The sequence below is a fragment of the Gopherus evgoodei genome, chromosome 2, assembly GCF_007399415.2.
Source record: "Gopherus evgoodei ecotype Sinaloan lineage chromosome 2, rGopEvg1_v1.p, whole genome shotgun sequence".
Taxonomy (NCBI): domain Eukaryota; kingdom Metazoa; phylum Chordata; order Testudines; family Testudinidae; genus Gopherus; species Gopherus evgoodei.
Window position 1 is genome coordinate 3,664,459 of NC_044323.1, and position 26,513 is coordinate 3,690,971.

General features: G+C 52.3%; 1 protein-coding gene across 6 annotated transcripts in view; it reads left to right on the forward strand.

The window, feature by feature from the left end:
• Positions 1-12,330, forward strand: part of CCDC12 (coiled-coil domain containing 12) — an 86,470-nt gene extending 74,140 nt beyond the window's left edge. For 4 of the 6 annotated variants that reach the window (XM_030549832.1, XM_030549835.1, XM_030549836.1 and 1 more), the window contains 5 exons: positions 2,453-2,532; positions 7,214-7,275; positions 7,399-7,433; positions 8,921-8,997; positions 11,173-12,330. In XM_030549832.1, coding sequence (XP_030405692.1) covers positions 2,453-2,532; positions 7,214-7,275; positions 7,399-7,433; positions 8,921-8,997; positions 11,173-11,252 — 334 coding nt within the window. In that variant the 3' untranslated portion in view covers positions 11,253-12,330. The remainder of the gene's footprint in view (positions 1-2,452; positions 2,533-7,213; positions 7,276-7,398; positions 7,434-8,920; positions 8,998-11,172) is intronic. The other 2 variants (XM_030549833.1, XM_030549834.1) reach the window with 2 other exon arrangements.
• The last annotated feature ends 14,183 nt before the right edge of the window (positions 12,331-26,513 follow it).

Below are 26,513 nucleotides of genomic sequence, written 5' to 3' on the forward strand. Positions count from 1 at the left end.
TGCAAGTACTGTGATCCCCACGCAGTTGGGGAACTGAGGCGTGGAAAGACCAAGCAGCTGACATGGAGTCTGTGGCAGAGCTGGGAATTTAGCCTGGGTCTCCTAAATCCCAGGCTAGCACCCTAAACACTGGACTATCTTTCCTGCCGCCGTGGGGGAAGGGGGTAGATTCTGCCCCTTTCTCTTGCCCCCGCTTGCTGTCTGGGGCAGAAACCGGTTTTCAGTATATGTATGTACGGCACTTAACCCAGCGGGGCCTTGATGTTAGCTGGGGCCTCCTGACGCTACCAAAATATGAATAAAAGTGGGACTTCAAAAGAAACTGATACTTTGAATCTGTGCAGTGCAGCTGATTTAGTGGGATCTGTTTTGTTTCTATTAAAAACACTGGAAATTGGTTCTCAGCATCAGAACTGACAGACCAACACCATTGACTGCTGGCTGGGTGTCTAGGTGGAGGAATTCATGCAGTAGCAAGTGAAATGCTGCCCCTTTTTGTGTCACAAGAAAGATTTCAGATTAAAACAGGCATAAACATAAAACATACCTCGCATATAACTTGCCTTTAAAGACAGAGGCCCTAGAATCCAGTGGGAAATGGCTTCTGTGTTAAAACTGGCCATTAAAAGTTGCAAAATCCCAAATTGCTCCATCACTGATTTATTTTTTTTTAAATGAAGAAATACTATTCATTATTTACACAGGATCTAGATGAAAATGGTTTGTCATGCAATATGCTGAACAGCAGCAGTCAAATGCTCTTCCAGGGCAGTTCTGACTGATGCAAGTGCCTGACCAAGAAGTGAGTTAATTCCAAGGTTCATTACAAATCCCGCGGCCCCTCAAGTATCGCAGGGTAGGTATGAATTTCTAGGTATGAATTACTCTCTGGTGCATCATTTAAGAAACAGTTTTGAGAACAGCATGATTGGCTCCCACCCCTTGGCTTTTCTCTAACCCTCTTGTTCATCTCCCCTCCCCACAATTTTTAATGTATTTTGCAGTTTAAACTGAGGGCCTTAATGCTGCATTAACAACTTAAACCAATTGAAAGCTTTAGAGCATCTTGAACAGATAAACCAATCTAAAGTGTTAGATTAGTTTAATCTTCTTAATTTGCCTTATGGGCTAAAATACTATTATATAGCACCAGCTGTTGCTTAGCATTGTTCACAAGCACATGAGACAGGGTCCTTGCTCTGAGATCTCACCTTTCAAGGCCCTGATCTTGCAAAAACATATGCAGATTCTTGTTTATTGTGGTTACTTGTCTGACTATGGCACCAGGGAACTCCCTGCTGTGTGAGCTGATGTACAAGTAATCCCACCGAAGTAATGAGGTTACACACATGAGTAGAGTTACGTATGTGCAGGGTCAGGACTTCATTAGCATAGAAACACCTAAAAACAACAGACTTAAACCAGAGAAAGATTATGAAAAGGACCAAAAAAATGGACCCAACAGGAGAGGGGCTCAGCAGCATCTCTGGAACTCTTCACATCCTGGCCTGGAAAGGGTTAATGAACACACATCTCTGGGCTGAGCATAGTTTCCCTTCGCCTGCCCACCAGCTCCACGGAGCCCGAGTGGAAGAACTCTACACAGAAATCCACACCGTGTTCTCTTTGCATGTTGCTTTGCAGCTCACCTTCCATAAGTAGCTGGGTCTAAACACCCTGGATATGAGGCAAACAAGGGCTGTTCAATTCCAATTAACCTTTAAATTATCTCACCTTGAAATACACCATTACCTTCTTGCACCTTGACCCGATGCCAGTGCTGTGACTCTGTTGGCTTCAGTCACGTCAGCAGTGGCATTACGCCACAGGCCAATGGACCTCATTCTGGCTTGCCTGCTGGGAGAATCAGACCCGCTTCTTTCAGTGTAATCCCATGTGTATCGAAGCAGTGAAATATGGGCCCCTCCACAGCCAGGACTTCCCTATTGAAGGATTGTTTGCCACAGAGAAAATGCTTGAGCAGGTGGCCGATCTGTTGAATTGGCTCACTTTGCAGATCAACCAGCCTCAATTGTGTCCATCTACTTCAAAGTCTCTCTCCTTATTTATTGATTACAGAAAGTGAGAACTTTGACTTCTTCATCTCTGTTCTTGTATCAGAGGGGTAGCCGTGTTAGTCTGGATCTGTAAAAGCAGCAAAGAATCCTGCGGCACCTCATAGACTAACAGACGTTTTGGAGCATGAGCTTTCGTGGGTGAATACCCACTTCGTCAGATGCATGTCAATGCATGCATGTCATGCATCTGACGAAGTGGGTATTCACCCACGAAAGCTCATGCTCCAAAACGTCTGTTAGTCTTTAAGGTGCCACAGGATTCTTTGCTGCCATCTCTGTTCTTGTGCATGTCAGTTAAGCTGGTAGCAGTTAAGCTGTTGAGGGGGAATGTGCAGGTGTTTACACTTCTCCTGCTTTCTCCCCTTACTTTCTAGGGAGCTCAAGCTGCGAAATTATGTTCCTGAGGATGAAGATCTCAAGAAAAGGAAGGTGCCTCAGGCCAAGCCAGCCTCAGGTAGGTGCTGGAGAGGGAGTTTTTGAGAGCTTGGGAATGATGTTTAAAAAACAAAACTTAGAAGATGTGAAAGATGCTGGATTGATCACCCTGGAGAGTGAAGGGTCAGCAACAGGTCCAATTTCCTCTGCCTTGCCCTATCTGGAGAGACCATCTCTGCTAGTGCTGTAGCAGGAATGCTTCAGTCCTTGGCCTCTGCTCTAACTGCCAGCAAGGGGCCAGTTACACTTTTCATCTAGGCACTGGGGGGAGATCCACCATACTCATTGGACGCTGGTTGCCAAACAGCTGCCCATCAGTTAAGCCACTGACTTTCACTCAGGAGCAGCGTCAGGATTTCTGGCGCCCTAGGCAGAATTCGGGGGGTGGAATTTTGTGCGCTCCCCACGGGGTGTGCGGGAGCTTCCGGTTCCACTCCCATCGCACTGCCGCAGGCGACAGCGGTAGTCATTGAGCTGCTCAGATGCCTGCCGCTGTTTTCCGCGGTGCGACTGGAGCGCAGCTGGAAGTTCCCGTGCGCCCCTTGTTGAGTGCACAAAACGCCTAATGGAAGCGCCGGCCCTGCTTTCACTGCCTTTGACCCGGTGACCTCGAGGTGAGCAGTTGCATATCCCCAGTCCTTTCTTTTTCAATTCAGACCAGCTATTGGACGCCTGCCTGATTTATTTTTTCTGTCCAATTTATTATTATAAACTAGATGGTGTTGGGCACGTGCCTGCCACTCTGGGAATTTAGAACAAGCTGCAGTCCCTGCTCTGAAGAGATTAGTCTAAATGAGTCTCTTTTCAGGATTTACACTGTTATTGCTCCTCCCATGGTCTGTCAGTCTTCGTGTCGAACTTGGTCCAACTCAGCTGTGTGGTACACAGTGCCCAGTTGGGGAATCTTGAATGGCTCAGAGGATGAATTAAATCATTGTTCCCAGCAGTATCAGAGAAATGAGCAGATAGTCCCTATAGTCTAGAAGCCATCTGAGTGTGACCGTGAATTGGTCCTATATAGACTAGACTAGAGTGGTTCAGTGCTCATGTCCTGGGTTTTTACACTTCATATAAACCTCTCCCACAGGCCATGGCCATTACTAGCAGGAAATGAGCAGGAGTAGGGACTGCATAGGCAGGGACAACACTGCAGCTTCACCTCCCAGCAGAGGTAACTACCCAGTCATTTATACTTACGTCTCCAAAGAATGGGCCAGAGGCGTCTCAACAGGGCAATTGATCCTTTCTTCTCTAACTCCTCATGGGTTTGACTCCAGCTCGGGTTAGAAGTGATGGAAAGGGTTTTCCTACTTAGCAGCAGTCGGATGGCCTGTGCGAAATGAGTCTGTGAGGTTCCGAGCCAATTCCGTTAAGCCAGTCTGTGTGTGTCACGAACAGGCCCCTTGAGTGACTCCGGAGATGTGCCAGGGATTGAAGGAGCATGGAGACTGCCCTCCAGTGGCGGTTCCCTTGAGGTCGGGGTGGAGGCACGTCAGTGTGGCAGCGTGGAGGAGATTGCCTTGCGACTGCCCATGCCAAACCTTTTCTGTGGGCAGACAACATCGGGCCAAGGGTTCCCAATGTGAGTCCCTAAAGTTAGGTCTGGAAAGCCAAATTCAGGCCTGTAAATTAGTCATTTGATTTTCAGAGGAGCAGAGTTCTCCTGGAAGTCAGTGAGAGCTGGAGGGTGCTCAGCACCCTCCGAGAACCAGGCCACTTTTATTCAGGCACCTAACTTTAAGCAACCATGTTTGACAACATTAGCCATAACTTCAGGGCTTTCAATCTGGTACCGTTCTCCAGCTTGAAAATCCACTTACCCTTAATTAATGTAAAACAAAAATCCCTATTTGTCTTGTTGCTAGCATGGTGGTGTTAAACCCTCACAGAAGAGAGCTCTTTAAAATGTGTGCCAAATAATGGGAGTGTCAGGAATTAGTTTGGAAAGGATGAAGAATACCCTAGAGTGCTGAGTGCGGGAGCGGTGACTATAATTAGAAATACTGGGGCCTCTGTGGATCTCAGCTGTGGGCAGAATCTCATAGTTTGCCCTCCTGTGAAACAATGATGGCACTTTCCCACAATTATAATAGTGGGAAATGGGCATAGCTGCCTTGATTTGTTTCCAGTGATGTCTGAGAACTGGTCATCTTTACCAGCCCCTCAGCAGAGTTATGATCTCCTTGAAAGAGAATGCCAGTGGCTTGTAATAGCCCTACGCTGCTTCAGGAATCTTCCCTCTGTAAGTGTTGTGTGGTGTTGTATGCCTTGGGAGGGGAGTTGCTCTGTAACTGAAACATGGAAATCTGGGTTGTAGGCTTGTTTAAAATCAGTGATTGTTGGGGGAGGGGCAGAGATAAGTCAGGACTCCTGTTAGGTATCAGAAGAGGGTGTATTCATTTAAAACTGCATAAGAAGTAACCGCATCGTTTGACGTAGAGGTCAGGTAACAAAATAGAGAGGATCTCCCCACTGCAAGTCGTCCCTTCTCACGGCCTGGTCTTACAGTACAGAGCAGTGATTCTCAACCCATTTACCGTTGTGGGCTGCATATGTAGCTCTCTGTGTTATGTGGGCCGTATCCGCACACACTATATACGTCCTCTATGGCCCTGAGGAGGTCACGTGGGCCGCAGCCGTGTGCTGAGTGGGCCGCAAGCAGCCCGCAGACCCGAAGTTGAGAACCACCGGTACAGAGAGAGCTCTTTCCTGTAGCCTGAACTGAACCATGCTCTAAGCAGAATTGGACTCTAACGTATTATAGACCCAGCCTGAGTTTGCCAAGGGAGTGGAGTCTACCCTGCCCTCGATTTGTGCCAGACAGCACCCTTCACTAATCATAATTCATCTTGTCCATGTTTCTTTCTGTGTGTTTGTTTTCATCATTCAAAGCCGTTTCCTCTCCGGACGGGAGCATCCATGAAAGCACAGAACAGATCCAAGTTAAACCAACGGGCTAGCGTTTCCCACTCCTCAATGGATTTCTAACATCCGGGGGAGGGGGCATGTGATAGAAATAGCACTCTGAAGTGCAGAGTCGTGTCCTCCAGTAAATATTGCTGTTCTCGAAGTGTTCAGGACCAGGCCTCTCCCTCTTGCAACGTCTGAGCAGAAGGAAAGACGGAATTCTGCCGGCAGTTTCTCCTTGTCTCTTGTTCCACTTGGGGCTTTACATTAGTTTTGAAGCAGGGATTTTACTCTAGTTCTCAGAGAAGTATCAGTTCAGAACTCTCCCGGTTGGGGTGTCTCATTCCCAGTGGTGGATGTGCCCATTGCAGGAGGGAAGAAGGTGTCATATGCTGTGAATAAGTGGGAGTTCAGAGGTGGATAATGTAAAGAATTACGATAAGGAGTTTAAAGTAACTTGCCTCAGAGCTATGGAGTGGGAAGGCTCCCATGATTACACTAAATAAAGTAATAGTTGGGAATAAAGTTTACCAGTCATCTTATCAGTTCTTCAGATTGTGGGGCTCTGTCCTTCCTCTAAGGGTATGTCTACATCTACAATTTTGCAGCGCTGGTTGTTACAGCTGTATTAGTACAGCTGTATAGGGCCAGCGCTGCAGAGTGGCCACACTTACAGCAACCAGCGCTGCAAGTGGTGTTAGATGTGGCCACACTGCAGCGCTGTTGGGCGGCTTCAAGGGGGGTTCGGGGAACGCGAGAGCAAACCGTGGGGAAGCAGGTCTCCTTCCCCAGGTTGCTCCAGTGTTCCCCGAACCCCCCTGCAAGCAGATCTCCTTCCCCGCGGTTTGCTCTCGTGTTTCCCGAACCCCCGTGCAAGCAGGTCTCCTTCCCCGCGGTGTGCTCTCGCGTTCCCCGAACCCCCCTGCAAACCGCGGGGAAGGAGACCCGCTTGGGGGGGGGGATTTGGAGAACACCGGAGCAAACCGCGGGGAAGGAGACCTGCTTGATTACCAGAGAGGTATCCTCAGGTATGCTGGGATACCTGCTTATTCCACGGAGGTCAAGAAAAGCGCTGGTAAGTGTCTACACTTGATTACCAGCGCTGGATCCTCTACACCCGAGACAAAACGGGAGTACGGCCAGCGCTGCAAACGGAGTTGCACCGCTGGTGATGCCCTGCAGATGTGTACACCTCCTAAGTTGCAGCGCTGTAACCCCCTCACCAGCGCTGCAACTTTGTGATGTAGACAAGCCCTAAGACAGTGTTTCTCAACGACTAGTCTGTACATCAGTGCCAGTCCCTGTGATCTCCCTACTGTAGCCTAGGAAGGCATCAAGCTGGTCCCTAGTATCAAAGAGAAAATGCTACTTCTGCAGGAAAGCTCACTCCTGTGCATCGTTGCTTGCTTTAAATAGACATTGTCAACTCAGGTCATATGTTATAAGCAAATCCATTTTTTTTCCAGTGTTACAGCAGCAGAGGTTATATTAAAACAGTTTGAGTCCAATTGACTTCAGTGCTGCTGCTGCTGCTGCTCACTTCTCACATGTCTCTCAGTTCAGACAATGGATGTCCGTTTCACGTGGTTTATGGTCAGTTTTGCTTCTGGGGTGCAATGTTTGGGTTGCAAAAGTTGCAGAGGAATGTTTTTGTACAGAAGTAGTTTCCAGCGCATGTCTGTTGGGGTTCAGTTTTGTAAAACCTTCTTAAATACTAAAGTGAAGCATCGTCCTCATGCTGGCTTTCTTATGAGACACTCGGTTAACATTTGTTGTTCTATTGTTCCCTCTAGTGGAAGATAAGGTGAAAGACCAACTAGAAGCCGCGAAGCCAGAGCCTATCATTGAAGAAGTGGTATGTGTCTTGATCTTCAATACCTGCTTTGAAATGTAATTGTGCACACTTGTAAACTCACTCTTTTCGGTTACGTTAGTTTGGCTGCTCTTAATGAGAATTCCCTTGTTCCTTTTCCACTAGGATTTGGCAAACCTCGCCCCCAGAAAGCCAGACTGGTAAGTGCTATCTTAGGAGTTAGCTTACGTTGATTCAGTCCTTTTAGTCCTAAGCATCACGTGTGTTCATGGTAGCAGGGACGCGCTCCAGCTATTTCCATAACTTTAACCCTGTTAAGGTTGTACCAGCTGGGACGACAAGAAATTGGGAAACTTATGTTCAGGATCAAGAGAAACTTCCCAGGAGTGAGATCTGAGTATAGAACAGTATCCCAAGGGGAGAACTAAAATCCCCATCCCTGGACACCACTGCAGAAAACCCTAGTCAATATCCTGTAGAAAATGAACAGGCTCTGGCTCTTGGGGGATTGGCTAGATGGGACAGATAAGTGGTGCTGATCTCCATCGTCTGGGAGTTTCTAGGATGGATACAATTGGTTTTGTTTTTGTTTGGCTAATAATGAAGGGATCCTGGTGATGCTTGTATTCTTTGCACTGCGGTTGCATGTAGAGGCTTGATTGGGATCAAGACCCTGGTGTGCTAGGTACTGTACAAACACATAGTGAGCAATGGTCCCATAGCATGACAGCACCTTGATTTCAGCATGTGGGCAGACACAGGCACCAGGCTTCTCACACACAGCTGGAATAGTGGGCGCAGGATAACATGCAAAGGAATATGTTACTGACAGGGGCCTCCGAAGCAAAGAGCATCTGTGTTCAAAGAGTATGTGGCAGGTTCCCGATGGAAATGAGGGGCACAGAAGGGCCTGGCCCACTGTGCTCCTCAGCTGGATTTTCACATCTTCCTGTTCTGAAACCCTATAAATACATCACAAATCATACAGGCCTGGCATGTGTGGTGCATTAGCCATTTTCTCCTTGTTGGTTGAGTGTTGGTGTTTTGTGCTTGGCTGGTGAGTTGGCTTCTCTTTGAGTGTGAGTGTTGGGCCACATGGATTGCCAGGCACGGGCTTTGAGGAGGGACTAATGCGAGTTGTGGGTCTTGCATAGTGTCAGCAGTTCAGAGAGACTTGTGTCCACCAGGAATGGAGTTCTTTGTCTCGTAGATGGTGCTTGTCTTCTCTCACTTAGGAAGGGCAAGAATTGCCCCGTGGGGAGGGGCAGAGCCGAGGATTTCTTCATTCCCCTTCTTCCCCCAATGAGATGACACTCATCCCTCCCCGTGAAGCTGGCACTTCTCTTACCCTTTCCCTTAAAACAGGAATTGGATGGATTGCTGCTGCTCCCCTGCTTGGGCAGTGGTATTTAGGGACACCTGTGGCAGGAGTATTCCATCCGACTGGTCTGTGTGGCCCTTGCATTGGCTCTGATGGTGATTAAAGTGCCAGCAGCTTGCTCTGTAAGACACAGTCTCTGCCCCAAGGAGCTTACAGTATCTCTGTGGCTGTTCTTAATCCAAGACCCCAGACTGGTTCTGGATAGATGCATGGATCCTTTCTGCTGGGCTAGCTGGTGGGCTAGCTTTGTGTCTGTGTGTGCTTGTGTGTTGGGCTTTCTTGCTAAATGACCATCCTCTCCCCCAGGGATTTAAAGCGAGATGTAGCCAAGAAACTGGAAAAACTGGAGAAGAGAACACAAAGGGCAATTGCTGAATTGATAAGTAAGTGCAGTGCTGCTGTTGAACTAACGGATGGGAGCCGTGGAAATGGTGATAGGCTGGGAAGGACTGGGGCCAAGATTTTTCAAAGGCAGGAGACAAAAATTAGGCTCTTCATTTGCTCTGTATGCATCTGTATAAGCGCTCACAGCAGTTGCTCCTGAGCTCAGATGGATCTGCGGGGGAGCTCGGCCTTTTGAGAAGCAGGCTACTTACTTAGGTGCCTGCATATTTATCTTTGAAAATCGTGGTCTCGTTTTCAGGCAGTAAATATTGTTGATCGTCAGTGTCACACTTCAGGGTGCAATTCAGACCAGTGGGAGGTTGGGTCACCACTTGTATTACAATCCCGAGTCCCCCAAAATGCTTCCGTTGCTTGTGCTCCCTGCCTGGGACGCGCACACAGCCAGCTTGCACGCCGTGTTCTCTGTGCTCTACAGCTCTGATTCAACCACTCTGAATCCAAGAGCCGGCCTCAGTTATCACAGACACACTCTTGTCTTTACCAGGCTTGGTTCATGTTAGCAGGTGACCGCAAACCCGTGCCCTCTGCCATGTCAGCCCTCTCCTGCAATGTTCACAGAAATAATATGGTTCATTTGTTCCTTTAAAGAGACAAAACCAAACAGCTTGCCACATTAACTGCAGCTAACATTCACTTGAATCGAACACAGCACTGTGGGTTTAAATTAAAAGTAAAATAAGTTTATGAACAGAAGAAGATAGGATTTTAAGTGAGTTCAAGTGTAAGAAAGAAAGTTAGAATTGATTTCAAGCAACTACAAGTGAAAACGTGCGTCTAAAACTTAAGATACAGGCTTTGTTCAAGATGGTGTTTCTCACCCAGTCTTTGGCAAAATGGGGGCTACCACCCCCCTCGCTCCTCCCATCAGGATCTCCTCCAGAACCCAAAGTGCTGGTTCCTGTGTCATGTTAGGTGAGAGAATTTAGGTTTTCTGCCCCTTTCTTTTATAGTCCAGAGAATCTTTGAAATGGATTCTTCTGAAGGTTACCCTCCAAGTACAGTTCCTTCAAGCTATGAGAAAGGTAACGCTGAGTCTGGTGGAGAAGGAAGCTCCCTGCTCTTTCTTCCCTTCCAGGTGTTTGCTAAAATGAAAAGTGTTCTCTTTCCTATGATCACCTCCCCTTGTTAGTTTGATGGCCCCGTTTACTACTTATATGTCAATTAGGGTAAAAGCCCATTCCTTTGTTTAGGACAGACCTGTTTACCAACTCCCCTGGACATGCCTGATTTAAACACACTTCAGTCATAATTCCAGCATGTATCCAGAACTCATTCACCACACAAGCCTATTAATGATCAGTGAGTGATTAGTTTTCAAATGATGCTGCACAAGGCTTGTTTTGTACAAAGCGTATTACAGTCGTGTGTAGAGTGAGCAGAGCGGGGCTTAGGGTCACAGTCTAAAAAGCCACAGAAAAGACTTTCCAACATGAGTGGAAATGAACAGAGAGGGTGTTTTTAACACGTTGGACTTGTAGAGAGCTGGCGCTCACTTGCCAGTTCTCTCTGGACAACTCTTAGCACTAATGCTGTACCTTTGTTTCTGGTTCTGCTCTGAATCTTGGATTCTCCAGCAATTTCATGGCTGAGAGCGATCTTCAGTGGAGCTCGGTCTAACTTTTTAAAACGAAAGGCTGTGGAATAGTGTCAGGAATGAGCCGCCCCTCTCCGCCCCCCGGGCGCCCTCTCTCTAGGGGCACTGAGGAGGGGTCTGGGGTGGAGAGTAATGCTGCCTCCCTCTGGCAGTCAGCCAGCCAGAATGTGTTGGTCCTCAGAGCACGCTTCCAGCCAAGCCTTCCCCGGATATGTCAAAACCATTGTTAGTTCCCCTTGATTGCTTCCCTGATGGGCAGGTGGCTGATTTGGGGAGGGGTAATATTGCTGCCCACCGTGGGCAGATACACATGTCTATGGGATGTTCTCAGAGCCTTTAGTGGTACGAGTTGTACAGTAGAATCCAGATTCGCCCAGCCATTTGGGTGACACTCACATCCACTCCAGAAATAACTGGGACCTGAGCAGGGAAACTTGCTGGCAAGATTGGTGGATATCCTGGAAGTTTGGGTAGCACAGTTCAGATCACCCCCGTCATGTGCCCTTTTAAACTCCGGTTACACAATGATCACTGACTGGCTTTTCTGTTGCCCACACAGGAGAGCGATTGAGAGGCCAAGAGGAAGAACTGGCATCAGCTGTTGGATCAGCAAAGCAGGAAGGAAGTGATTCTGATTAAAGAGGCCTGGTTGGCTGCCTCAGAGCACAGACTCATTTGGGCTTGTCACGTGTCACGGTTTGCTAACAGAATCCTTAACTCCCTTGGACTTGGGTAGAGGGGAATCTCTCTCTGAGATGGGAATCCTTTAGCCACAGCACAGCAGCTCCTAAAGGGGCAGATATGGGGAGCCCCTCAGTCTGTTCTAGACCCACGAGCATGTGTTTGCTGTGTGTGAGCATTTCACATGGGAATGCTCCATGCAATGTGCATGCTGTGTACTGCCTTCTCATCCCCTGGAGAGCGTGCCTAGCTGTCTGGCTCAGCCTCACAGGGGGTGATCGTTGCAGTATGTGGTTTGGCATTGCGGGCAGGGCAGGGGTGTCCAGTTGAGCTTTTCTGGACTTTTGATGAAGTAAAAGTTCTCAGGTGAAGCACTGGAGCAGATTGAAGGAGCAAATGGCTCATGAGTGGCATGTGGAACACCACACAGCCAGAAGAAAAGCCCTGTGCTTAGCAATCCCGTGAGAATTGTGGCCCTACCCACACTGGTCAGGGAATGATGTAGCATCTCTCTAGCTCAAGCCGTGTCTCAGAGCAGTGTGCTAGAGAGGTGCAAATGCTTTCTTTGGCCAGGGCAGACAGCGTGTTTCTGTGCAGAGGTGGGTGGGTGTCTATAGAGCCAACTCCTTTGCTGACCCTTTTTATCTCTCCTGCAGTACAGCTGAGTACATGGCAGAACTATGTAATATACAAGAGGGGCTGGTGAGCTGTCGTCACTTAAACAGATGGGGGGGTGGAGCCTCCCATTGCATGGAGGCTTTGTGGAGGGCAAGAAGAAACCAATGACTGTACAAAAGAATCCCAAAATGGCTGTGCAGCTGGAGAGCTTTATGCATGGTCACTAAAAACGGCCTCGCCTGCATTCTAGCAGACAGATTCATGTACGATTCATATTGTTCCCTTTTACTTTCTGATCCCCCCACATACAGGAGCTTGTGGAGCATGTGCTGTATCGGTGGGTTTTGTTACAGGTAAAACTGGGCTGCAACAAGTATTTTTTTCATAATAAAATGACCCGGCAACGGTGCAAAATGTCCCTTTCCTGTGCTGGGTGCATCATTTCTGCGAGGAGGCCACGAGAGCATGTGCTGCAGAGGCAGTTAATTTCACAGTGGGTTTAGGCTGTGGGCTGGCTGCATCCGCTCTGTGGGGAGGGAGTGCTGCCCGGGCAGCATCAGCTCAGGAGCACACAGGTGAGGAGCAGCAGCGGTGAACACGCCCTATTCGGTGTCAGATTATTACTGTGGTTTTCTAAAACCTGTGTTGATATTCACAGCTCTGCTGGAGCTTGGCTTTGGCTCTTTTTGAATAATGAATCCTTTTCAGTGGTCCCCACAGCATCAAAACTGCCCGGAGAACATCGGGGTGCCCTTTGTGAGCATGGTGAGCTGTTGGCTCTGGGGTCGGGGCCAGGCTAGCCAACTCCTGGTTGAATCACAGTTGTGGTAGCAGCATTCCCATAAGTGTGGGATTTATTTAAAAGCTCACTTTGTATGGTAGAAATTCTGGTCACTTTGAAGACATTGTCAAGGACAGACCTATCCCAGAGAGCAGCTATTGATGAAGGTTGTAAACACTTTGAGGAAGACAGACATGAAAAACAGGGCCAAGTGTCATGCCAAATCCTCAGTGGGAGCCTGCACTTTCCCATCAGTTTGTGACTTTGCTATTCACTGATCAGACTAAACAGCCACAAGAGAACAGACATGATGCTGTGACATCATCATGGGATATGCTGAACAGCCTATATACATTTAAAAGCATTGGAGTTCCTGAGATGCAATATCTGGTGTGTAAGAATTTGACGGGGATCTTTAGAGCAGAGTTTACACAGGATACAGATAAGTGTCCCTGCTAGCACCTGGGGAAAGGTGCAGGGTTAAAAATCTCCAGATCAGTCTTCTGTCGGCAGTTCAGGTGCAGAACGGGCCGCAGGGATTCACACTTCTTCTGGGCTATCCCATGGATGTGCCTCGGCGTTGACCTGCAGCAGGCACCTTTATTTGCAAGAGGCTCAGCATTCATGCCCACTGCAGCCCTGATTACTCTGAGCCCAGTCACTGAACTTTGTGCTGTGGTCCTGTCTCCGTTCACAAGTGAACTAGGGTTGGGTCAGTGCCGGCTCGGAGGGCCAACTTCCACGGAAGACGAGGTTCCGCAGAAAGTGGCTCTGGTTCAGTCGGTGGCAGTCCTTCTCTCATCGGTTGTGGGAATGCCATGCCTAGGTGGTGAGAGGCTGCTGTGCTGGTGGAGGCACTGCCATTCCAATGAGGATTAAAACCAAGTTTTTGACCATTTGCGGCCACTAAAATTTCCATGACGCTGTAGAAAAGATGGAACGTGTGAATCCAAAATCCTGGCTAACTTCCCAAACTGGTAAATTCGCTCTAGCTACTTACATTCCCCCTCGGATAAGGATATGGTGTTCTCCATGTCCTGGCTGGTCCTGTTGTGTGGTGCCTCTCTGCACACCAGAGGGGACTGGTTCAGTACTGGGAGGTGTCACCTACCTTGCAGATGGTTGATGTTTGTTTGTGAAACATTGAGGCGCTTCTTGGGCCTTTGATCCAAGGATATTGAAGTAGTTTTGTCCCTTCTTCTGATACCAGGGCTGCCCCTCAGCCGAGCGATAGCAGCTGTGTGGGGCTTTGCAGGTTGGCTTCCCAGTGGAGGAGAAATCAGTGACAATCTGGGTATATTCTAAGTGTAACTTGCTTTATTTACATGCACACACCAATCCTGAAATGGAGATGGCCAAATAGCCACTCTCTCTCCAGAATTTTCTCTAATCAGAGTCCAAGGCAGAGAGCAAATTCTCCTGCTGCTCACACAGCTCTCTTTTACACCAAAAGCTAACGTAGCACAAAACTCACACACAGCATGTCTTCCCAAAGCTGAAAACTTGTTCGCACACTAAGAAAAGACTCTTAGGAGACTATGACAGCACCACCCGGTAACACCTGCCAAACAGAATTACCAAGAGTGTCATTGGGATGTGGCCATTTGTTCTGGGGGAAACTGGACTGGGCCCCCCAACTCAGTTCACTCTAGGCTACGTCAGAGTCATCTATCCACTGGTAACTTCCGGTCACTTGAGCTTGACCATACTTGTGCCGGTGGTGTCGATATAAAAGGCCTGTGTCCCATTCTCAAGCGATGACTTGATGGTTGACCTGGGTGTTCTTGGTGCCCACTCATGCCTTTCAGTGGACAGAAAGGGAAAATCTCAGTCAGAACAGAGGTGCTGGGAGGTGTAGGGTCAGACACAGGCCAGTTGGAAAGGCAGGATCCTGTGTAACAGCATGTGACCGTTGCCTGTCCTGCTACCCTTTGTGCCCCTCTTGTGCCATACACAAAGGGCAGTTTTGGGCAGAGGCCAGGGTCAGGCTGGTAACTGCCTATTGCCTCAGGCATCTGTGGGGTGAGAAAACCCAGAAGGGATTTCAGCGTATTGCACCAAGGCCCTTCCTGTTTCCCTTGGAGAGGGAGGAATTTCTGAGTAGAGAAGGTCTGGTTAAAATCCTCACGCTCACACAAACCCGAGACCGAGGCCCCTCTGCCAGGGGAAGTGGTAGCAGAGCTCAACAGTCCCAGGAGGAGACTCAGCCCGAGGGGATGATGAGGCGTCTGTGGCTGGTGCTGCTGCTGGTTCTGGTGCTGGCCGGGGCTGCCCTGGCTGGGCCCATTCTGCAGCAGCCACTGGGTGTGGAGGATCCTGGCGTGGTGGCAGCGGGTGATGGGGCGTCAGCCCAGGTGGACGGAGCCCAACAGCAGTCACTGGTGAGTCCTGTGCCTGGGGCCCTGAGCACGTCCCTGCAGGGAGGCTCTTTACCTCATCCTGCTTCTTGGGAATTCCCAGGGACTGGGATGGGATTGGATACAGGATCGCTCTGGCAGGGACCTTCCCTCCCCTTGTCCCCATTGTGGGAATTACATCTCCCCACCCAGGGGATCCCCGGCTCCCCAGAAATGACCCTGCCCCATGGAGATTCCCACTGACCCCTGTCCTTGCTCCAGCTTTCCATGCGGTGAGGAAACCTGCTGGAGAGATCCGTTAAGGGGCAGTTTCAGTGTATTGCACACAGGCACTTTCCTGTTTCCCTTGCCTGAGGGAAGGGAGGGAAGGGAAGGAGGTTCCTTAACCCCCAAGGTACCTCCCCATGTGGGAGAGGAGAAGGCTGGTTAAAAGCCTCTCGCACCCGCCAGTGGGTCACACAACCCCCAGCCCCACACGAGGCCGAGGCCCCTCTCCCAGGGGAAGTGGTAGCGGAGCTCAACAGTCCCAGGAGGAAAAGCAGCTCAAGGGGACGATGAGGCGTCTGTGGCTGGTGCTGCTGCTGGTTCTGGCGCTGGCCGGGGCTGCCCTGGCTGGGCCCATTCTGCAGCAGCCACTGGGTGCAGAGGATCCTGGCGTGGTGGCAGCAGGTGATGGGGCGTCAGTCCAGGTGGACGGAGCCCAACAGCAGCAGCCGGTGAGTCCCGCGCCCGGGGCCCTGAGCACGTCCCTGCAGGGAGGCTCTTTGCCGCGTGCCCCTACCTGGGGTCCCCGGGGGGGTGGGATGGGATCGGATACAGGGTCGCAACCTTCTGCATGGAGCAGACCCAGCCCCTTCACCCAGCCTCCCCCACCCTCTCCCCTGGGGTGGGGGACAGCTGTAGCTGGGGAGGGCTGAGCTGATGGATTGGCCGCCAGCTCCTCATCAGCTCCGGGCAAAGGGGCTCCCTTCAGAGCAGGAAACGCGAACCAGGACCCGAGCCAGACTCTGATTCAGGCCTGAGCGTTAGGGGGCAGGAGGCAAAGGGTTGAGAGAGGGGGAACAACGGGGAGAAGCCTGCCCGGAAAAGCCAGGGGGAGTGTGAGACGTCCCGGGTGCAGGGCACCCCCTGCTGGGCGTGCGGTGAGTGTCACCCCACCACAGGGGTAATTCGCTCTCGGCCCCTGTGGAGCGTCAGCGCCCGGCCTGAATCCCCACCTGCTCGGCCAATGAGAATTTGCTGTGGTGAGTTAATGCCTTCCCGCTTCTCCCCCCGCCCCCCCGACACTCTCCCGGCAGATGTGGTTAAATCTGTCTCCCTTGCCCAGCCCCAGCTGGGAGTTTCCTGCTTTGCCCCCAGACTCCTAAACGCTGGGAGCCCAGACACTGCCCAGGGCCCAGTCATAGCTGCAGGGGACAGAGGCCGAGCAGGGCCTGTTCTCGAGCCCCCCACTGCAATTCGCACAGGGCCTGGGCACAGCAGAGCAGTGGGCGCGGCCCGCACTGCGAAGAGACGGGCTCAGCTGGGTGCAATGCAAAGGGGATCCTGGCGGCTCCGGTCAGCACCACTGATCGGGCTGTTAAGTCTGGTTGGTGGCGCAGCGGGGCTGGCAGGCTCCCTGCCCAACCCTGCGCACAGCTCCTGGCAAGCAGCTGGCATGTCCCTCCAGCTCCTGGGTGTACAGGCAGCCACAGGGGCCCCGCAGCTCTTATTGGCCAGGAACCACGGCCCACGGGAGCTGTGAGGGCAGCGCCTGCCGCCAGACAGAACACAGAATCACCTGGCTGCCCCCGAGCTGGAGCGACATGCCGGCCGCTATTCCACGGGAAAGTACCACTCAGAGCCCGCGCCCTGCACCCCTCCCACAAACCAACTCCCTAACCCAGCTCCGAACCCTCTTCTGCACCCAAACTCCCTCCCACATCCCAACCCCCTGCTCCAGCCCGGAGACCCTCCTGCACCCAAACTCCCTCCCAGACCCCACCCCCTGTCCAGCCCGGAGACCCTCCTGCACCCAACCCCCCTCCCAGACCCCACCCCCTTCCGCATCCCAACCCCCTGCTCCAGCCCGGACACCCTCCTGCACTCAAACTCCCTCCCAGACCCCACCCCCTGCTCCAGCCCAGAGACCCTCCTGCACCCAAACTCCCTGCCAGACCCCACTCCCTGTCCAGCCCGGAGACCCTCCTGCACCCAAACTCCCTGCCAGACCCCACTCCCTGTCCAGCCCGGAGACCCTCCTGCACCCAAACTCCCTCCCAGATCCCACTCCCTGTCCAGCCCAGAGACCCTCCTGCACCCAAACTCCCTGCCAGACCCCACTCCCCCTCCCGCATCCCAACCCCCTGCTCCAGCCCAGAGACCTTCCTGCACCCAAACTCCCTCCCAGACCCCACCCCCTGTCCAGCCCAGAGACCCTCCTGCACCCAAACTCCCTCCCAGACCCCACACCCTCTCCCACATCCCAACCCCCTGCTCCAGCCCGGAGACCCTTCTGCAACCAAAATCCCGCCCAGACCCCGTACCCCAACCCCCTGCTCCAGCCCGGAGACCCTTCTATACCCAAACTCCTGCCCCGACCCCACATCCCAACCCCCTGCTCCAGTCCAGAGCTCCCTCCCGCAATGAACCCCTCAGCCCTAGTCTGGAACCTCCATCCTGCACCCAGGTCCCCTATGACCCAGCCATAGAGCCTGCACCCCCAGCTGGAGCTCGCATCCCCTCCCACACCCCAACCCCGTGCTCCAGCCGGGTGAAAACAAGCGAGGGAGGGGGAGAGGGAGTAACAGAGGGAGGGGGGACGGAATGAGCAGGCCCTGTGCTTCTTCCAGACTCGCTGCCTCGCAGCCTGGGCGGGCTGGGACCCACACCCGGGGTCTCTCTAGTGCCAGCCAGGAGGGGGCAGCCATGGAGCAGGCCGGTGCCTCCAGCTCCTCCAGCCCCTAGCGCCGTGTCTCGCCCATGTGTGTTTCAGGGAGCGAGAGTGAGACGGGCCGCGCGGCCGCAGAACTTCAGATCCTTTAATCCAGGCAGTTTGGCCAGCGCCGCCCAGAGGATTCCGGGGGCCTGGGGCCATCGGCGGCAGGCGGCTCCAGTGGACCTCCCGCAGGTCCCGCGGCTCCAGTGGAGCATCTGCAGGCATGCCTGCGGGAGGTCCACCGGAGTGGCGGCACCAGCGGATCCTCCGCAGCCATGTGCTGAAGGTCCACCGGAGCTGTGGGACCGGCAAGCGGCAGGGGACCCCCCGCGCGGCGAAATGTCTAGAGCCGGCCCTGTTCGGCGGCAGGGGGCCCTTCCGTTCTGGGACCCACCGCTGAAGTGCCCTGAAGACCCGCGGCAGGCGCCCCCCGCCGGCGAATTACCGCTGAAGCGGGACCCGCCGCTGAAGTGCAGCCTGCTCTTCGGCGGTAATTCGGTGGCGGGGGGCCTCCGCCGCGGGTCTTCGGGGCATTTCGGCGGCGGGTCCCTGAATGGAAGGGCTCCCCACCGCCGAATTACCGCCAAAGACCAGGTTGCACTTTGGCGGCAGGTCCCACTTCCATGGTAATGCGATGGCGGGGGGTCCTTCCGCCCCAGAGCGGAAGGATTTCCCAGCCAGCGAAGACCAGAAGCGGAAAAAGCTCCAGGGCCTGGCCCCGCAAGAGTTTTCTGGGGTCCCCGAGCGAGTGAAGGGCCCCGCTCCAGGGGCCCCTAAAAACTCTCTTGGGGGCCCCTGCGGAGCCTGGGGCAAATTGCCCCTCTTGCCCCCCCCCCCGGGCGGCCCTGGTTTGGCAGTCTTTGGCATGGTCACTGTATGTGGAAAACGGAAAGGCTGAACAGGCATCTTAGCTGGGGAGGGGACGGCACCACCAGTCACACCCTCTGGCTGGGCCCAGCCGGCCTCCCCTCCCACACCTGTTCCCCGGCGCTGCTGAGCTTTCTGCAAAGGTTACACATGAGGAGTGAGCATGCTGCTGGCTGCGGGGTACAGAAACTCCCAGCCCCTGCTGAGCGCTGCGGGCGGGGGCCAGGACTGGGCCATGTCGGTCGTGGGAGGCTCATTCCCTCTGCCGGATGATGAACCTGCTTTGCTGAGCCTGGAGTTTCTCGTGTATTTTGCATTTATTCACTCACAGCAATAAAAGCAGGAACCTCTGAGCCTGGCTCCCTCATTCCCCACGGCCCCGGCTCCAAGGGGCACAGGGCAGGGTCCCGTAGGCAGCCCAGAGCTCCCAGCTGCTGCAGTAACCACATCCCCACCCCTCTCCAGTGGGGAATAAGTCTCTTCCCACCTGCCCATGTGCAGCACTATAGCCCCTTCCCCGGCCTCCACTCTGATCGCTGGGAGCCACCCTGTGTCCCCACACTGTCGGGAGTGGCCGGTTCCCCGGCTCCCAGCCAGGCCACGAGGCGGTGCACTGCCGGGAAGGGGCTGTGCCCACAGGGACGTGGGGCTGGACGAAGACTCCAAGGACTGGCGTAGCCTATGGTGGGTGGGCACAGCCTGTGCCCTGCCCAGTCCACCCACCCAGGGCAGAGAACCCCCCTCCTCCCAGGTCTGACTCGGCGTGACCCAGCCTCCCCCACCCCACCTGTCCTTCCTCAGCCCCTGGGCTGGGGAGAGGCAGCGAGCGGGAGGAGACGGCCTGGGCCGGGGGGAGGCAGCGAGCGGGAGGAGATGGCCTTTGTCAAGCTCTCTGGAGCAGCTTATTACAGTGAGTGCCTGACTCTGGGACAACTGTCAAAAGCAGGGCAGATCTCCCCCCTTCCCCCCACAGGTATTGTCTAAAATTAAATTTAACCAACCCAGTGCCAAATGCGAACTCCTGAAGTGCTGCAATCGTCTTACCATGGCCTCACAGACAGTCCCCTCAGGCACTCCAGCCTGTCTTGCAACCCAGGCAAACTGGAACATGTGATAAATGGTCACGGACACCAAAAATCACAAATATTCCAGGTTGCTCCAAGGCCCAAGAGCCCAGTCACTCACTCAGGTAGAGCTGCATCCTCGATCTCAGACAAAGACAACGCTGGCAGCCAATTCTGTAATAATCTAAGGGTTTATTAGCTAAAAAAAAGAAAGACTTCCTGAGAGGTCAAAGCAGGTAAAACCTATGTACAGGTGAATCGCAGTTTGTAATTCCAAATGGGAGCAGAGAGGTTGTCATCTGCTATTTTCCCAAAAGTGGCTCGGGGCTACCCACGCTACCCCTGGGGCTCTCCATCTTCTCATTCAGTTGTTCTGCCCTGACCGAGTCCAAACCCTCCTGAGATGCAGGGTTTTCCTTTGTATACATATTGATATTTGATCATGTAGGACAATCGGACAGGACAGATGGGTGGTTTCTGCTTTGGTGGCTGTGAGAGAGAAATGCGTTGGGAGTCTTTGAACTCATAATACCATGACCACTCGCTCCAAAGTACGCAGGAGGTGTAACCTTTCTGCAAAGCATCCTTCATGTGCATTGCACAAGGCTTTCCTCACGTTGGGAGGGGGATTTAGAGAGGAGGTGGGGAGGTGGGGGGCAGACAATGCAAAATAGTGACAAGATACAGATAAGTGAAAATGATCCATGCAAAATCTTGTTCATGTCGTGAAGTTTAAAACCAAATACATTCATATCAATCTAGCAGCCATTTTTGATCCTCTGCTAATACACAAGTGAATTGGCCTGACTCCCAGCAGCGAGTTTATCAGTTCTCAGTTCAGCCCACTGTTTTGATCAGAGCTAGCATCAGCATCACAGCCTGCACTGGGCTGGGGAGATGCAGGGTGGAGGCACCGTGTAAGCCTCTCAGCCTGCTGGGCAGGGACGAGGTGCCATCCAGCCCCAGGGGCTGTGTCAAGGGCTCCTGTGGGAGAGGGAGGAGAGGTGGGATCTGCCCCAGCTCAGGGGCCTCTGGACAATGCTTCTTCCAAGGGGTCTGTGTCCCCTCTCGCTGCCTCCTCCCCAGAGGAGAGCGCAGCATCTGTGTCCCTCTGGTCCTACCTCCTGACCCTCAGCAGCTGCTCCCCCCCCCATGCTGCTGTCTGCAAAGCGATGAGGATCTCTGAGGCCAGGACACTCAGTGCCAGGGACACACACACACATCCCAAGGTGTCCTCCTCCTGGCTGATGGGGCAGCTGGGTCCAGCCGAGGCTGGCGACGGTCTCTCCTGTGCTCTCAATGGCCCCAGCTGTCACCCAGGCAGCCTGGGGTCGATGGAGGGAGCAGCCTGACAGCCCCAGTTACTGGCTGTGGGGGGAGTGTAGTGGGGGAGATGGAGCAATGGGGGGGGAGATGGGCAGGCTGAGAGAATGGGGGTGAAAGGGGTGGGCATGGCAGCGAATGGGGGCTGAAGGGGCAGGATGGCTGGGGCTGTGGGGGGAAGGAAATGGGGAGTAATGGGAAGTGGGGGATGAATGGGGGGCTGCCCAGGCTTTGACCCACAACAGCACCTCCAAACTCTACCCCTGCCCCAAATAAACCTCAGGCTCCCCACTGCTCAGCCAGCCCATAACCTCTGATCCCTCCGTCCAGACTGGCTTCTCCATGCTCCCAGTCATTGCAGCTCCCCAAGTGCCCGGCTCGGCCCAAACCCCTGCCTGAGCCTTGAAAGGCCTCTCCCACTTCTGGCAGGAAAACACGGCTCAGTTCCATTTCTGAGACGAAAGCAGCAGTTCTCTGCAGCGTTGCCAGCTCTCACGCTTTTATCACGACTCCTGCGATATTTGGCATTTTTCTTAAAGTGCCAGCTCCTGGAGGCCTGTGATGAGGTGACAAGAATTTTTGGAGCCTGATGGGTACTTTTTGAATGTTTGGGGTTGGCAAGTCGGTCTCAATTTCTTGTCGGCATCTTTGTTTGTTCTCAGCCTCTGACAGGCCTGAGGGTCAGAGAATGTGGGGGTCTTTCCCTCCACCACCCTTGGTGACCCCCTTTCTGGGGATTTTGGCTGCAAAAATAAGGCCATTAGGGAATCAGTGCCTCTGGAGGTGCCAGCTGGGGGCTGATGCTACAGCAATAGAAACAGTATCTTAGTAGTTGAAGAAAAGATGTGTCAAGCAACCAAGAAGCTCCTGCGGACCCCTGCGTGGGAAACTATAATCCCAGTTTCCGTCCCATGGTAGCTGCAGCCAATGTCGATATTTTGACGGTTTAGTGATTAATTCGTGTAGATAAATCTCTGACTGCGCAGTCTGTCACACAGAGACAGCCAACAGGACTGTTGAGCAATGACCTGCCTCCCCAGGCACAGGTGGCACTTGGGGTGCGGAGGGAGCTAGAAACTGTGACTGTGCTTGTTTGATTTAAATTAAGATGGTTACAATTAAGATGCAATATTTTTTCTGCATAGCAAAGTTTCAAAGCTGTATTAGGTCAATGTTCAGTTGTAAACTTTTGAAAGAACCACCATAACGTTGTGTTCAGAGTTCTGAACGTTTCAGAGTTACCAACAGCCTCCATTCCCAGGTGTTCAGAACTCTGAGGTTCTATTGTATGTCTGAAAATAGGTTTTAAAATCTGTCACCAACCAAAGAGAAAATTGGGTTTCTTCCAGACAGGAAGTTACAGGCCTCCCACCCCTGTCAGCTTCCGTGTAGAGAGACATTTTAAAGTCAATGGTGCCCACTGGTGGAAAACCCATTTTCCAAGGAGGGGAGCATCATTCAGTGATGATGGGCCTTGAGGGCTTTGTCAGGGCTTTCCAGACACAGACAGTCTTGCCGCTAGGTATCAAGACCTGCAACAAAATGGAAGCTGTAGCCCACAAAGGAGAGTGCAATCCAGCATGAAGGTCACATTCCAAAACGAAGGTCACAGCGGAGAGTAGAGCTCTGGAAACCAAACAGGGTTCACAGAACACGATGGAGTTCACAGTCTGACACAGACATACCCCTTGCTCGGTCACCCTGGTCATTCCCTACAGCTTGCCCATTGTCAGCTGGGTTCTTCAAGCATCGAGCACTTTTTAAAAAGTACTTTTTGATTAGTTGTAACTTTAGTTCGCTAGTAGGTCAGCTGCCTGGCAATTCCTCCCAGTAATGGCCATGGGGGTAACCATCTAGTTACAGAAAACTTTTGTGCTTGTTAAAAGTCTGCCTGGGATTTCCCTGTTGTTTTCATAGTTTCATGGAGAGGAATCTTGTTCAAATCAATTCACTGGGGGAGCATCATCGAAACACATAAAGGGTTCCTCTGGTGGGATGTTGATTGCTATCAAGAATGTCATAAATATGATGTTTCCTATTCTGAGTCCAGAGTGTAAAACTGTTATTTTCAATGTGGATTTCCCATAAGCAATTGCTAGATTTTCTCTCCCTGGGGGACTGGTAGAGGGATGCCCACACGTCGGGGGCTGGCAGAAATGGGGTGCTCTGTTTCTGAAGCCAGCAAAGGGCTTCCTCCTTCCTTCCTGCTTCATTGTTCTGACTGTGTTAATTACGTTATTATGTGCCTTAAGCACTGGAGACTCCCTGTCCTGGGTGCTAAACAGAATTAAATCTGGGCGCAGCGCTGGGAAGGACTGCGTGTCTTCTCCTCTGTCCAGCTGACAACAATCACTGCCTTTGTTTTCTTTTGTGTGTCCGCTCCAAAGAAGACAACCAAAGACACCAGGAGCTCCGATTCCAGCCAGGAGAGAGCAGTGGAGCACGTTACTTGCTGTTTTAGCATAACTTCTGCCAGTGAAGGAGCGGGTGCACCAGCAAATGATTTCACATTCGGTTCGTGTCCGAGAAGCTATGCTCATAATGTCCCAGCTACGACCCAGTATGACTCATGAACCAGATGTTTGCAGAGGCCTGAGCAGACTCCGCAAGAAATAACAAAGTCGGTGACTTCTCTCCAACCTTCTGATCTGCCTCCCAAGTGCCTGCTAAACATTACACAGCCCCCCAGTAGATAATCTGCCAGACATCACGGCTGGGGATCTTGTTCTTGATCTGTTTGTTCTTAGCATTGCACAATGCACATTGTGTGGGCTGGGGGTGGGGAAGTGATTGGTCAGATGGAGCCTCTCTGGGATGGGACCAAAAAAGGTCTATGTGTAAAGAAACCCTTTCAATTGCATCATCTGGTCAAACAACCCTTCTCCCAATTACAGCCAGATTCCATCTGCCATTCCTTCCAGACCAACTGAGATTACGAGCAGAGAGTCTGTGCATTCCCCAGAGGGAGACTAAGACCATGATGAGACGCCTGCTGCTTCTCTTGGCTTTTGCGGTGCTGGCTGCGGCCACCATAGCTAGTCCCACCACTCAGGAGTTGCTGGCTATGGAAGATCTGGGTGCAGTAGGACCACATGCCAGAACAATAACCCAGGAGAATGGATTCCAGACACAGCTGAAGGTATGGTTTGCAGGAGGGATAAGGAGTGGAGGGGAAGTTGTTTGCATTGTGTCTGTCCTTTCTTGGGATCTGCTGGGAGATGCAGGAGAGGGGACATCCAGGATGAGATCCACTATGTAATCCTCGCTGATGAAAAGTTGAGCTTGGAGAAGAAAGTGGAATGGGTCATTCCCCTGCTCCTGTCCTTGCTGTAGGGTTGTGTGGACTAAGCATGGGACTGGGAGCCAGGAATGTAACATGTAATGTGACATGCTCAGTGTCATCTTGTGTGACCTTGTGTGACCTCAGTGTCATCTTGTGTGACTTCCCTGCCCTTTGCCTCAGTTTCCCTATCTGCAAAACAGGGATAATGACTGGGACTTGCCTCAGGACGATCAGGAGCTACATGGCTCCCGTTTCTGCGAAGGGCTGTTGTGAAATGCTAGTGAAGCTTTGCTGGCAAAATCCTGTTCACTGAAAGGCTTTTCCCCCAAGATCTCGGGTGGTGTGAGGATTCCCGTGCTGCTCACCAGAGCGCAGAACACCCATCAGACTACTGTACTGGTAGGCGAATGCAGGGATCACACAGGGCTTCTAGCAGAGAGGAGGTGGGACTCACTCTGGGTAAAAGTTGTGATCTTCTGCTATTCCCAGACTAACATCTCCACACTCCCCAGCATCCAAGCTCTCTGCGTGCCTCCCCGAGCAAGCTGCAGCTGCATTGGCAGCATGGCTGGGCTCCTGGTGTCAGACTGACCCACAGGTAACCACACAGACAGGCTTCTTCTCCCCTGGGGGCAGCATCAAAGAATAATCATCTGTGGCATTTCTGTCAGAGCATTGTCCGGTGACTTCAGTGGAGGCTGACCTGGTCTGGCCTGCTCCAAAGCTGAATTGTTCCAGTGCCAGGCATTGTGTTCCTATCCTAGTGATCAAAGGCAAGGAGAGAAGGAGTCTGGTGTCAGGGGTTCTGTTCCCGCCTCTGCCTTGCTGTGTCATCTTAGCTGGGTTAACCTCTCTGTGCCTCAGTTTGCAGCTGGGTGAAGTGGGGAAATATCACCTGTCTACCTCAGAGGGGTGTTTTGCTAGTCGGCAAACTAGAGCTAGAAGTTGTTTGCATTGTGTCTGTCCTTTCTTGGGATCTGCTGGGAGATGCAGGAGAGGGGACATCCAGGATGAGATCCACTATGTAATCCTCGCTGATGAAAAGTTGAGCTTGGAGAATAAAGTGGAATGGGTCATTCCCCTGCTCCTGTCCTTGCTGTAGGGTTGTGTGGACTAAGCATGGGACTGGGAGCCAGGAATGTAACATGTAATGTGACATGCTCAGTGTCATCTTGTGTGACCTTGGGCATGTGACTTCCCTGCCCTTTGCCTCAGTTTCCCTATCTGCAAAACAGGGATAATGACTGGGACTTGCCTCAGGACGATCAGGAGCTACATGGCTCCCGTTTCTGCGAAGGGCTGTTGTAAAATGCTAGTGAAGCTTTGCTGGCAAAATCCTGTTCACTGAAAGGTTTTCCCCCAAGATCTCGGGTGGTGTGAGGATTCCCGTGCTGCTCACCAGAGCGCAGAACACCCATCAGACTACTGTACTGGTAGGCGAATGCAGGGATCACACAGGGCTTCTAGCAGAGAGGAGGTGGGACTCACTCTGGGTAAAAGTTGTGATCTTCTGCTATTCCCAGACTAACATCTCCACACTCCCCAGCATCCAAGCTCTCTGCGTGCCTCCCCGAGCAAGCTGCAGCTGCATTGGCAGCATGGCTGGGCTCCTGGTGTCAGACTGACCCACAGGTAACCACACAGACAGGCTTCTTCTCCCCTGGGGGCAGCATCAAAGAATAATCATCTGTGGCATTTCTGTCAGAGCATTGTCCGGTGACTTCAGTGGAGGCTGACCTGGTCTGGCCTGCTCCAAAGCTGAATTGTTCCAGTGCCAGGCATTGTGTTCCTATCCTAGTGATCAAAGGCAAGGAGAGAAGGAGTCTGGTGTCAGGGGTTCTGTTCCCGCCTCTGCCTTGCTGTGTCATCTTAGCTGGGTTAACCTCTCTGTGCCTCAGTTTGCAGCTGGGTGAAGTGGGGAAATATCACCTGTCTACCTCAGAGGGGTGTTTTGCTAGTCGGCAAACTAGAGCTAGAGAACAGTGCTTGGAGGGTGAAAGGGGCTGAGT